The sequence below is a fragment of the Pieris brassicae genome, chromosome 4 (assembly GCF_905147105.1).
Source record: "Pieris brassicae chromosome 4, ilPieBrab1.1, whole genome shotgun sequence".
NCBI classification, from domain to species: domain Eukaryota; kingdom Metazoa; phylum Arthropoda; class Insecta; order Lepidoptera; family Pieridae; genus Pieris; species Pieris brassicae.
In genome coordinates this window covers 21,718,359-21,732,825 of record NC_059668.1, presented here as the reverse complement: position 1 = coordinate 21,732,825, position 14,467 = coordinate 21,718,359, and the positions used below count along the sequence as shown (strand labels likewise).

Below are 14,467 nucleotides of genomic sequence, written 5' to 3'. Positions count from 1 at the left end.
TTAAACTGAATTTGTATGTATCTTGTTTGTTACACAATGATTTAAACTGGATTTAATTAGTTTTTTAACTTGTGACTTAACCAAGACATCACGGAACTTTACGATCTAGCACAACTTAATACTAAAAAGTAATTTAAAGCTAACCTAATTTAATAAAAAAAGGATATTTAAAATAAAGTGTCCAACAACACTAATCACAGTCTCTATTAAAGGGAATACATTCTGTTCTTGTGTTCTATTTTTTGCACTAACACTAATTTACTAGTTCAAATGGTTTTGTTCTTCTCAGTCTTCTCACTAGGCCCGTTGTATCAAGGAGTTGAATAGCCTCGACATTTACTTATAGAGATAGTAGAATTTGAATTATTTTTACACTTTTAATTTTTCTTATTTTTATTACTAATATTAACCTACATAAGGTTAATATTCTTATAGCTTCATACAATGTAAAAGATTTGATTAAGGAAATAAAGGCGAAAAAAACAGCGTTGTTTTAACTAATTACTTACTTATATTATCCATCACAGCGTAAACATCATGAGCAATTGGATAATGATTAATATAAAACACATTAAAAAAATATATAATTGTCGAATTGTGAATTTGTCATTGTTATTAATTACATTCAAAAGTGGTTGTGGCGTAACAATGCCCTTTGATTAACGCAATCGGAATCGATAAATCGAGTTACAATTTACGTTATAATTTCGATTTATGACTCTTTTAGAATGAAAATGTTTAAAGGTATAGTTTTGCACATTTGATTTTAACTGTAAATTAAGTATGGTAATTCTTGCGGTGCAGAATTGGGCTAGTTGATGAGTGTGTGACATTCATCCCTGAGGTCGTTCGAGCCCCGGCTGTGCACCAAAAGACGTACGGTGAAGGAAAATATCATGAGGAACCGGCATGTCTTAGACCCAAAAATTTGACACCTACTTGACCATTACATTGATTATCTAAAATGGTTGTAGCGCCCTTGTCTTTTTGTAATACGTAATTGTCGTCAATATACAAAGTTCAGTTTAACTAAATTTTAAGCTTGTTTGATCTTGGAGTTAAACACCTATGTACCTAAGCGACGAAACAGTTGTTTATAATGAATATTACATAACGTTCGGAATGTAGATAAGTTGTATAACGAGCTCTCAATGAGCTCTGATGAATAATTTGCAAAGTTAATTTTATTGCCAATCAAATAACTTAATAAAATTATAATTAGGATTATAAAGAAAAAGAAAACACCATTGGTTATAGAAATCAAGTTCAAATAGGTTAAGGTAGCATCTGACTGTCACAGCAAGTGTAGTGGAAATTTTCTAGAGGCTGCGCATACGCCGCCGGCATAGCAAGGAGCGGCGTGTTTGATGTGAATCACAAGTGTACCGTGACATATCCGAGTGCTCGATAGATTTTTACGGATCTATAAACTCGGTCGAACGTTTTAATTGTAACCTTAGCTTTCGTGGTTAAACTTTTGAAAGCTAATTCGAATTCTGTCGAGCTTTTTCTTTGCGGTTAGATTCGAGTTATTAGCTATTGAGTTATTCCATAATATAAAAAAGTACCTTAACATACCAATACCACAAGAAGTGTTTAATTTTAAGTGGTTATGTAATCGGAAATCGAATCCCGATTTTCCTGGTTATAACCATATATAACGTCACCATCGTTATCTGGGTTTATAATTCAGGACTTCATAAAATCACACCATCATCTAAGCATAGCATAAGATTCAATAGTTTGAAGTTTTATAGTAAATATTTGGATTTGAACGGATTGGTAAACTAAAAAAATTAAACCTGAATTATTCAACCTCAAATGACCACTTCCTTCCTTACTCAGAATAAAAAGGTATCGACGGGCCGTCAAACAATGAAATTTTTATTAAAATGCAATAACAATAAAAATCGTGTCCGGACATTAGTGATGTTAAAATATTCTCCAAACGCCACTTAATGAGAAGTGATGGGTTCGTAAGAAAATAAAAATACAATGTCCCACCCCCGGTTCTGGCATTTCGTATGCAGTGCGCAGACTTTGGGATTACATGCCTTGTATGCAAAGAAATGTTCGTTGTCCGATGCACCCAAATATATCGTCAAATTATCTAGCTGCATGTTCAGTTTATTCGTCTAGTAACATTGACTTAGACCCAAAAAGTCCACGTTGTGTGTCAGGCACAGGAGTCGGACAATCTCACAATTGAGAATCTCAGAAATCCGAGGCTCAGTTAATAGGGTTGTATCGCAACTGATTTTTTTTATACAAACATTGTATGAAATCTTCTATTTATGGATCCCATTTCATTCTAAATTCTAATCCCCTTGTTCACAAACATATTTATGACCTAAGAATTTTGTCTTCATCCAATGTTACTATAAATAAATGAGACGATACTTTAACTAATTCAAAATAAACAAAGTATCGTAAAATACTTAATTTTATATGATTTAAAAGCTATTTCGGAGTAATAAACAGTGTAATACGTTCTGTATTCTAAATATCTTGTAAAGGTACAACATTGATAATAAGGCTATAGTCAAACGACATAGGAACCTATCGAAACCAGTTTCTTGCCAATACAAAACAATCGCCGCGGGAACCTTCACAATTCATATTCTTAGGCACTGGTTATAGTTTTTATGAGAAGTTTATAAACGCATGAAGGCTATAAATCTTTTTGAGACACCCACGTAGACGATCCTATAATTGACAGTAAATCTAATCAAAGTTTTGGTAGCGAATTTGTGGAGTTATAGAAAGTAAATTGATAGTATAATAAATTGGCTGCCTATATGTATTAACGACGAGTACGAGCAGTGTTGGCTAAGTGGCTTTAGCGTGCAACTCTCGTCCTCAAGGTCGTAGATTCGATCCCCGGCTGTGCACCAATGGACGTTCTTCGCTCGAAACCGGCTTGCCTTAGACGGCGTGCGTCAGGCACAGAAGGCACTTACTCGCCTATTAGATGAACAAATGTTCATAAAACAGATACAAAAATCTGAGGCCCATACCGAAAAAAGCTGTGGTGTCACTGATTTATTTTATATGTACTAACGATACAAAGCTGAAGAGGTTTCTTTGTTTCTAAGGAACTGCTGGTTTTGATAGTACATGATGAAATTTTAGACCTTGTAAAATACCAGAATGCTCCATCATCGTTCGTTACTGGCGGTGAAATAAAAGAAGCTTTAGTAATCCCGTACTGTCGACCTGTTGCTTGTATTGTCTATATAAGCTATTTCTTAATATTCCTCATTCCATAATATTAATGACTTCAGAATTAATTAGTGCTTAATCGCCTTATATGCTTACGTATAAATATACATAGAAACTTCCTCTTCGATTATATATAACAAATGAATCTCAGACTATGTAATAATGAAATAAATAAAAATACTTTACTCTATTAAACTTTAGTTTAAAGCCTTAATTTTAATAGTTAGTAGTCGTAGTAGTCGCTTAAAAAGTAAGGTCTAACAATAACATACAATACTTACTTACTGGCTCTACGTCCCAAAAAGTGTCTTGGCTTCCTGCCTAGCTATCGTTGGATATAATATTATATGTATGAATCTTTCTAACAATACGCACATACTTTGGCTTAGTAAATTAATATCCAAGAGGACTAACGATTAATACTAAAATACACCAGTTTTATATTTAGCATATGTCTAAGTTTACTGACGCAAACTCGCGAACCAGCTGCATATCTTCACAGCATTCAATTTAATCTATAACATACTCGATTAATCCCTCCATAATCCGTCCAGCTAATTATTATTCAAGTCTCACAATGCAGTAGTCCTATAATAAGAAATGTAATATAAAAGTATTATAATCCAATAACAGAACATGACACTGCCCGCCCGCGTTCACAATTAACCATTCGTAACGCAGCTAGTTGATCGTAAAACATATTTTGGTCACTTATAGGAATTAGAAGGACGTCGCATTGGATCGAATAATGAATAGGTAATATAGACTTCATGTGTGGCATGACGATGTCTTGTTAATTCATTGTGCAATAGGTCTAAGTGGACTGCCATGAAATTTTTTTTATCTATTCATTTACTTAATTGATATGTTTTCCGTTTCGTACATTTTATCACAACAATGTTATCTATTTTGGCTTTGTATATTGACTAAGTGTTTTCTTTTTATAATAGCTCCAAGATTGCTTATAATTAAACAAAGTACATTATTATAATCAGATCGTCAAAATATAATTAAATGACTTTCGCGAAGGTTTATGTGGAACTTGCTCTGACAGAGCAGTGTTGGCCTAGTGGCCTGAAAAGGTATTAAGTTTAAACCCTTAATGGAAACGCGATCTTAAACATGCTGAGGAAATTGGCATGTCTTAAAACCAATAAATCGGTGCCGAATAGGTGGTGAAATTTAAATAGAGTTAGAACTTTTCGATAACTTATAATATATACTTAATTTACTTTGCACATAATATTCCCACGTTATTAATTAATATGATTTATGCATATTGATTCGGAAACTGCTTTTATACATTTTTGTACCGATGCTAAATATGGACGGACGGTTTGTTTGCATGCAAAACTTCCTGCAACTCGTACGGCATAATAAATACGGTTATATTATCAATACAAAATAGTATTCGTACATCAATTATACCTAGATTCATTAATAAGCTTCTATTAGTATTAAAAGCACTCAATATAAATCAGGATAAACACTAAATTTTTTCCCATTTAAAAGTCTTATGTGTTTAAGGAATCATTTTTGAGTTTAAATGTATAGAATATCCAGATTGCATTGCAGCATTCTGATAAACGTCTAAGGTCTGGATATCCATAGATGCTGCCCATATACTTTGAAATCGATTTTTCGTTAGTATTTAATTTTTTTGTACCAATGTCTGCTGAGTTTTGGCAAGCTTTTATAAATAAATAAATGCTATTTAATTAGCAACGTCTTGTAAGATCTTCTTACATTTTTATTTAGTACGTAATTTATTTATTGTTAACACACAAATATACAGTATTTATAATATTCTTAACCTATATTACTATATAATAAAAAAACTTTGTTCCCTGTGACAGTGTACCTTTAACACTGGCAGCATTTTCTCGCTGAATTGCGATACTTATTTGTTGAGGGAAGCACCAGCCCTGGGGTCACTGGTACCAAGCGCCAACTTAAATCTTCAATGCAAAGGGAACAAAATCGAAGTTTGAGAAAAGACTCTTGGATCTTCCTTAGTTGAGGATATGAAATGTTTTAAAAACAGAAATTCTCTTCACTGATAACAATGTTCTTATACTGTCGATATGGAATCCTTTGTTGATACTTTGATACTACCTTAAACTGTACAACGAGCGATCAATAAATTAAAATTAATTCGGCGTGCGAACGGCGAGATCCGATAAACGATATGAACGCCTACATTTATCATTCGTTAACACGTCGGATATTTCACGCTGAAATAATGTCTAAAACATAGGACATAAGGGTCAGTGATGAGCACGTATTATAACATAGTATAATAAACCTAAATACTATATGTCCAAGGAATAATATAGCATGAAGACTTATTTGTACGATATACGAATTTGAATGCTTTGGAGGTTGTGTTTTGTAAATGCACTTAGGTACAGCTTTGACGCTTTTATAAAGCCTGTTTTGTTGATATGGGTGTATTATGCTTTATAACCCTTAATTTATTAGCTCCTAAAACATAATATTGAATAAATTTACTTAATAAATGGCGAAATTATGACGTCTGATCTCCAAGCCTTAAAAAAGCTAGGAGCACAACTAATAGTAGTAATATTTTTATTTATTTATTTTACAGAATAAAAACGTGATATGTTATATAAGAAAACCACCGTATTGTATAAATGTTACCGCCAATTGTTCTTTAACTTAATTATCGTGTTGTTTTTCTTAACGTCCTCTCGACATAGATTTAGTGCTAAGAATCGTGCTGACACTCATAAGCTTAAAACACCAAAAACAACTCGGTCCATACAAAATTGCCGTTGAAATCTTCAAGGTAATATTTAGATTTATTTATTTATGTGAAAATAAAACAATTAGGATACGCCTCAATTGACTGTTGTAATAATAAACTGTTAATTTATAAAAACTATGGCAAGGACTGGGTCAAAATGAAGATCTACGATACAATATAAACAAATATTATTCTTTATAATTTAAGTTTAAAATTAGCGAGCTTGTTAAGGTTTTTAAGGGCTGTAAAACCGTTACATTTATGCAGCACTTGCACCACCCAGCGGCGTTTCCTGATAACATCTCTGGTTGCATCTGCCGGAGCGGACATATGCAGGGGTTGGGGTTCGATTCCGGTGCTTTGTCTGCTCTGAGAAGCCGCTTTGATTGGTTTATGATTTGATTTTGTTTATTTATATACAGAATTGTTTATTTAATCACACGATGTCCGTTATCGTCGAAATGTAAATTAATTTTAACATCAATATGTATAGAAAATTGTTTCTTGGTTAACAGTCCATTATTACAATATCTACTTAAGGTGTTTAGGCCATCGTGTTTGTCAAAACAATGTAATATTCTAAAGTAATATAGAAACACAAATTCCCAGTCATTTCGTAGAACGTAAGTATTCTATGTAATTGTATTATGTATATCTTTTAATCGAAGGTTGTCCTGTACCTAACAAGAATGGATTTATAATTCAATACAATCAATATTCTATATAACACAATAGCCTAAACTTGTGCGCTAATGAATAAAAAGCTCACCCCGTACCACGATATCTTATAATATCAAAGTTAGCGATACGATTGCGACTCTAGAGAGCCTTGGCCAACGGAACAAGAGAACTCTACCTTCACAGTCCTGCTTGGAATAGTACTATTTAATATATATTATTTAGTTACTTAGTTGTTAAGGCACTAATTGAGGCAGTAAATCTACATTTATTGCATTAATACTATTGTGTATATGTCAACAGTTGTGTAAGTAATCTATTACTTTGAGAGAAAATGATTCACGCTGTTTTAAAATCTATTATTAAAGTGTCGCATTATTTGACGTCGCAGCGATCATGGTAGGGGGCAGGTAGGCCATGTGGCTAGATGGTGCGATAAGGAGAATTATTCATACGCTATCGTACCATCAGTAGTGGTATTGTGAACGAAGGGCGGCTGCCGGTCGTCGATGTCAAAACGTTGTGCGGCCTATGTCTGCAATTATTGTTTTCGTGTCAGCAGATTTAAGAGAGTCCCAGGGGAAAGGGTTTGGATTTTGATGTGATATTTTAATTCGTATAATAAAGCTTGTAATGCGTTTAATTTAGAACGCCTTAGTTGAATATTTCGACTACGATAATTAGTTTATCGGATTTAGATAGATAATCGGTCTTAGGTTCTGTATCGAGGCTGAGCGCTAAGTGAAACATACGTATGTTAAAATCGTAACTTAGGCTGAGCTTTAAGCTCAATGTTATTACGTATTATTTATTTATTTGGAATATATGAACCGAATTCAAAACGTATACTTAGAAAAAATACTTTAGAGAGATCTTTTAGTCGTCTTTTCGTACATCTAGTGGCGAGGCCAAGCGCTAAGTAACACTTCCGTATGTTAAAATCGTAACTTAGGCTGAGCTTTAAGCTCAATCTCATTAAGTATTGTAAACACATTCACTAATGAATTTTGAGCCCAGTTACCGTACCGGGTGCACTGATAAATATCACTTATCTCCCGGTCAGATCAACACCTGGGTAGGATCGATGCGGGCAAGGGTAAAAACTACTGTTTGCTTATTTTTGTATGCTTTTATTATTATAACAGATCTATATTATTATAGATAGTATGACAATATTGTTAAGGTAACAATTTTTTTATATCAATCAAATTGCAAATAAAAAATAAGCCTTTTTTACTGTGAATGTTGTGTATTTATTATTATTACACAAAAGAATTATGCCATTATAAATTGATATGACTTTTAACTAAAGTTTTTCATATTATATTTAGACTTTACATAAAATATATATACATTCGATAGAATATCCAACACAAAATAAGGCCTAGATTAGAATCAGTGGTTCCTGAAACTAACTAAACACTGCTCTAACAACAGATTGCCAAATATAAACCACAATTCACTTATATATTATTCTTTATTGAATTTTACCCACAATTACAAATATAACTAGTAACCCGTAGTGCAAGGGACCTACCCTTCGTAAACCTAACCAATCGTCACACAGCACATATGTTGGTGTTTTAAATAATAATTGTGAATTGAAAGGGGAGTTAATGTACATATGCTAGCTGTCGTACAAATTATTTGCTGAATCATATTTTGCTGTGCGGTGCATTTAGTAAGTAAAATTGATTGACGTTCTTCAATATTTTAATTACGTTGATATTAAAAGCGGAATATTTATTATCTATTATTTATTTATATTGATACGAATGTATATTAAGTTAATTACTTGTATTTTTTAGGTTGTTAGATCATAGACCACTGTTAATCACATATAATTATTAAATCAATGTATACAAAATATTGTGAAAACTATTTTAAAAGAACATCGAAGAGTGTTGGCCTAGTGGCTTCAGCGTGCGACTCGCATCCTTGAGGTCGTAGGTTTAATCCCCAGATGTGTACGAACGAACGGTGAAGGAAAACATCTAGAGGAAACCGTCTTGCCTTAATCCAAAAGTCAACGGCGTGCGGTCAGGCACAGAAGCTTGACTATTAGAGCAACAAATGCAGATGAAACAGATACAGAAATCTGAGGCCTAAACCTAAAAAGGTTGTAGCGCCATTGATTTTAAAAGAGTAGTAGTGGAGTTTCTTTCACACTCTTCTCCCTATGAAACAACGTTTTGTAAGGGGCAACTACAGTAATTTTTTGTAAAAATATTTTTATCAAATTTTGACTTTCAAAAGTAATTCTTTAATAGACCTACTTGAAATCATTGATGTGAATTTAACTTTGAAAACGAATATAAGAGATTTTTGTTGTAGTTTAGTGGTTCCGACGAAACAACAATTTGAGTTGAAGGGTACAGTGACTATATGATACATTGCCTCTCTTTACCTTTATATAACATCTTTATCTAACTATAGTTTCTGTGGAATCGTATCAGAGACCTCCAGGTTCGTACAACTAAGCCACACATTAATAATAGTCGAGTAAAATTGTACCTATAAGACGCAATATTTACATTCAAGTTTTTCGCTCTAGTATTACAGTAATATGGAAATCTATATTTTATGTAGCTGTAAAACGTAAACGTATAAACTACTGTACTACTAAAACTAATGTATATAATTAGACTCACAGAGTAGTTATTAAATTAACGAAACTTCCGTCTTAATTGCCCTTTGTTGCCGCATTTGAGAAAATAGAGGCTTTGTTAATGCCGCGGTATGACTTGACATTTCTTTCACAGTTTTATCTAATACCCATTACAATTTATTAAAATATAATTTTGAAAATCTTCATTATCTCTTGAGAATTGTTGGAGACAATACTATCCTATTTTCTATCTCTCTAATTAGATCTCATTAGCCCTTGTTAAGATATTTAAAACTTTCAAACACCTTGTTAACCATTGTCAAATAGTTCAACAATTTAAACTGTCCTAAAACAAAGTCGTGTCTAAGAAACTAAACAGCTTGAAAAGACAAAATCCCGACGTTCTAAAATCTCATTTTACTGTACTGCAATGCATTTTTTTAAATAGAAGATGCATTATAGTGGTATTTCTAGAAAAAAAAAATGCCTGCGAGTCTTAGTTGAAGTACCTAGGTACTACCTCTTATTAAATGAATTAAATAGTCCAAATGATGTATGCATAACGACCATGTATTGACTAATTAAAATATCTTTTCTAGGTCGGACATTAGGTAGTGGTAGTGGTCAAGTGTGCAGGCCGCACTTCCACACGCCTCTGCATCCGTGGCTGGACTCCAAGGCACTCGGAAGTGGCGCATGGGGCAGCGGCTTCCAGCAGGATGGCGCCGCAGAGAAACCCCTCTCCCCAGCACAGCATCCACACCCTCACCCCCTCTTTTCATTCCCTCCCACCCCTCCTAAAGACTCAACGCCGGACTCCGTAGCGGCTGCGGCGCTCGGCCAGCAGGATTACCAGGCGGCCGTTGCCCACGCTACAGCCATGAGCGTCGCGTTCATGCAGCAGCAGCAGGAACTTCCTCTGTGCGGTGACGTCAAGCCCATGATGGGCGCACCGTCGAAGCAACGCGAAGGTGCGCAGCCAGACACGTGTCCTCAGGAGAGTCAGCCCTCTGGGGAGTACAACGCGCAATACAACGCGGACTACTACAACTACCAGGGGAAGGGGTATAGTGGGCAGCAGCAAAACAAACCGCGGCCGAACAAGACGCGTACGAGCGCTGGTGAGTTCGCGCGAATGCTCACGATGCACTCGCTCGCTCGCACTTACTAAACGATTATCCGATACATCAGAACTATTAAATTCTTCGAGAACATCCACATCCCTTTGTTGAAGTAAAACCCAAGTAGCTTACTCACAGCCATTTATGATAAAGATGATTGGATAATCGTATGATGCACCGGGATAATGTCACGTGTTCACTAACTGTCACTGGTGTTCTGGTGCTAAATAACGCTTCTTACTAAACATATCGTTTTACCGATGAAGTTACCATAGCAACGCAGTAATCCGAATGGTTTGGGATGCGTTGCTATGACAACCAATTAATATCGTACTACGATTTCAGGGCTTGCGGTTGAGGGTAGTTTTATAAGGTGTTGGTATTATAAGAATTGAATCACACGTGAGAGGTTTAGTTTTCAAGTATTAAAGTAAATAGTGGGACTACAGACAAACATTATTTTTGAATTAAATACCATGGTTTATTGGTAATATTGAGAGTTGTGACAGCTTTAAGTATATGCCCTATGGTAAATAATTTTTGACAAACGTAAATCATACTTTATTTTTCTTTTACAGAAAACAAATCATGAAATCTAACATTAGAAAACCGCTGGGTTTTGTATAGATTTAACATTAGCAATCTTGTTGGTAGTTTACCAACTTTCTTTTGTTGTACGTTAGGCTATCTAATAACTGACCAGGTAGTCCATTTATTAGCCGCGGTAACAAATACCTCAATATTCTCTCGCCATATTGATAAGCCTTGTCTCTGATTCTCATTATAAGCTTGGTCCTCAACGCATACCAAAAAGACACCACAGTCCTTCATACAAAATTACTGTTGTATGGGAAACATAGAGATTGCAATGTCCTTCGCGCATTTAATTAGTTACTCTCATAACAAATACAGCGATTACTTAATAATAATGTAACATAGTAATAAAGATAAAAAAGTTAGATAAAATTTAGGCAATTACTTTAGTTAATTCGGTATTTTTCGTATTTATGCGCGGGCGCATTGTTTGAATGTGACATGTGAACTTCTAAAGTTTAGTTTCTCATTACTTAATTGCTGATTCTATTGTTGGTTTCTAGTTTAATTTTTTATTATTATTTTCGAAATCGTGATGAAATTTACCTAATTTATTTACTTAAGTAAATTAGATCGTTTTTGACTTATCTGAAATATTTAGTCACTTTCAATATGTACGTATTTAAACACACAAATAAAAATTACATACGATGTAATAATTAGATAGAACATGAACACAGCTATCATAAAAAACCTTTTGTTAAGATGAAAAAACGACTTCCGCCAACTGGGACCTAAAGGTAAAATATTAATTGAACAAATAACTTTCCATTATAGGTAATGTAGTATTAAAAACGATTGCCTTAAAAAATACACACACAGAAGAAACTTACCTATTTCATCACACACATCACATATCTATTCTACCATAACAATAATAACACACTATTAATAAAATAATTACAAAAAGTACTTACGTATTATAACGATTATTTTTCCGCATCTTAAAACATTATTCAAATAATTCATATAACAATTAAGGCTATACATATCAACGACCTTAAAACATAAAGTGCCCATTGTTCATTTGCCGTTTTCGCAATTAGGTATGTATAAAGCGAGAATTACTCAAACCTAAATTGTTCAAAATCCTTTTTTTAATAAAAGGTTTCGATGCCTTTGTATGTAGCTACTCAGCGACAGTCAAAATATCAATGACGTCCAGAGGCTGGATTTGTTTTTGCGTATTGTTAGGAATTGTTAGTTTAGTTCCTATTTTACTATGGAACATTAGTTTTTTTTTACTTCCACAAAGACAATATAGTCCTTTTCATAATATATAAGTAGATACGCACTGTTCTATACCTCGTTGGAAGGTTTCGCTGAAGAAATATTAGTATATTAAACACTGATTCTTGTGTGTCTATTATCAAGTCAATAAGACAAGCAAAGAAACACAGACATAAGGTATGACACACATTCTAAGATAGACCGAATGAAATGGAGTTCATATGCTAAGGAGCCCCAGGAAAATTGGAGCAAAATATTAACGGAATGGTATCCTAGAGACGGAAAACGAAGAAGAGACCGTGAACGCAAAAGATGGGAGGACGTACTCAAATTAACAGCTACTTGAGAAGAGTCGCAAAAGATAGAGAAAAATGGAAAGCGTTAGAGGAGGATTCTGCCAAGTGGCACAGCGAATTTCGAGATACACTGTAGTGAAAATATATCAAAGATCACAGATCATAGAGTTTCGGATTATAAAGGCTATATTATAATTGTTATTATTATTATAATAATAGCAAGTAGGTCGCGTTTTCACAAAATTGTCTTTAAACAAAAGACGATCCATTTTACATTGTTGCAATTTATATAATGTATCATAAAAATTATTACATAAGTATCCCACGAGAGCGGATCTAATAGTCGTAGGAATTTCTCAGAGCGGTAATTGGCGATGTATTGAAAAAACTGGCTTTAATTGCTGAAGAAAAACTGAACTATGAGACAGCCTGTCAAAGCTATTGGATGAGGTGTTATAAAAGTTATAGATATATTCGCCTGATAACCAGCGGAAACTCTACTTTTTTTATATTTGCTCGCTATTTCATTGCGAACTTATTAGTTAATACTAGGCTCGTAAATCATATCCCAAGAACGGTGGAGCTATTACGTTGTTATTATCAATCGATTTAGGAAGGAATTTTATTCACGACATATATTTTTTAATTATTATTACCAAAACTAATTCAAATGTAATATGAAATACACATTTAGACAAGAACGAATGTCCTTTTTTATTGAAAAAGCTTGAAACATTGGTAAAATAACCACTATGTACAATTATTAATGTGACAAGCACGTATAGCAAACTTGACATACACGAATAGATAATACAAAACTTTAGAGATAATAAAAAATTAAACAAAACCATTAATATAGGTTCACATTCAAAAATAAAGAAAAATATAGATTGGAATGATAGAGTTTATAATGCGAATATATTAAATAAATATTAAAATTTATAAAGTAAATTCTTATCTAAGTAAGGTGCTTTAAGAAAGCACACTTATAATAATAGTAGCTTTTTTTAGAATTTAATTAATAATCCAGACATTTTCAATTACAATTACATGTGTTGAGCAAAAACGTTTCCCCCTGAGGAATAAAGCGTTTACCAATTTATAAGACGCTTACTTAGTAGAAACACGTTTACAGAAAAAACTAGTAGACGTTAATTGATAATTGTATATCACGTTATTAATAGTTTCTTAACCGACTTCAGACAAAGAAGTATATTTTTATATTTTATTAAATTTAGGGCTAAGAGCTAACTTATTTCGCTTTCAAAGTCGAACTGATATGAAGATGGCAAAATATTCTTTTCAGTCCACATGTTTTACAAGGGTATATTTATATCAGACAGAGCAGTGTTAGCCTAATGGCTTCAGCGTACGACTCTTATCCCTGAGGTCATAGGTTCCCCGGCTTTGCACCAATGAACTTTCCGTCTATGTGCGCATTTAACATTCACTCGAATGGTAGAGGAAATATCGTGAGGAAACCGGCTTGCATTAGACCTAAAAAATCGATGGCGGTCTACCTACTTGCCTATTAGGTTAGATAATTCTGATACCCAACCTAGAAGGTTGTAGCGCCACTGGTTTAAAGTTTTAAATCACTCCATATATTTGACCTTTACATGCAGCGTAAATCAGTTATATTATGTATACATTGAACAATTAATGAGATACCCCTATTTACATTTTATGAGAAATACGCACAAAGTTTGTCAAGTTTTTGTTTATAAGCTTTTATAGACACAGAATTCATTTTCAACAAAATTAAAGCAATGCTACAAATGTTTGACCAATTCTTTTATTAATATTTTCTATTCTGATATGTAAATGAATTGGTTTACTTAGAATTCCGCTAGCGACCTTACCGTCGGTTCAAGGTGACGTTCACCGAAGCTTCGTAAGCTCAGCAGGATATCGCCATACTACTCGTTTTACTTGAGAATATATATATTTT

At 33.6% G+C, this 14,467-nt stretch overlaps 1 protein-coding gene across 5 annotated transcripts in view; it reads left to right on the top strand.

Annotated features, from left to right (window-relative positions):
* LOC123708119 (GATA-binding factor C-like) overlaps positions 1–14,467 on the top strand; it is an 81,224-nt gene that overhangs the window by 19,728 nt on the left and 47,029 nt on the right. For 4 of the 5 annotated variants that reach the window (XM_045658639.1, XM_045658638.1, XM_045658636.1 and 1 more), the window contains exon 3: positions 9,875–10,396. In XM_045658639.1, coding sequence (XP_045514595.1) covers positions 9,875–10,396 — 522 coding nt within the window. The remainder of the gene's footprint in view (positions 1–9,874; positions 10,397–14,467) is intronic. The other variant, XM_045658640.1, reaches the window with a different exon arrangement.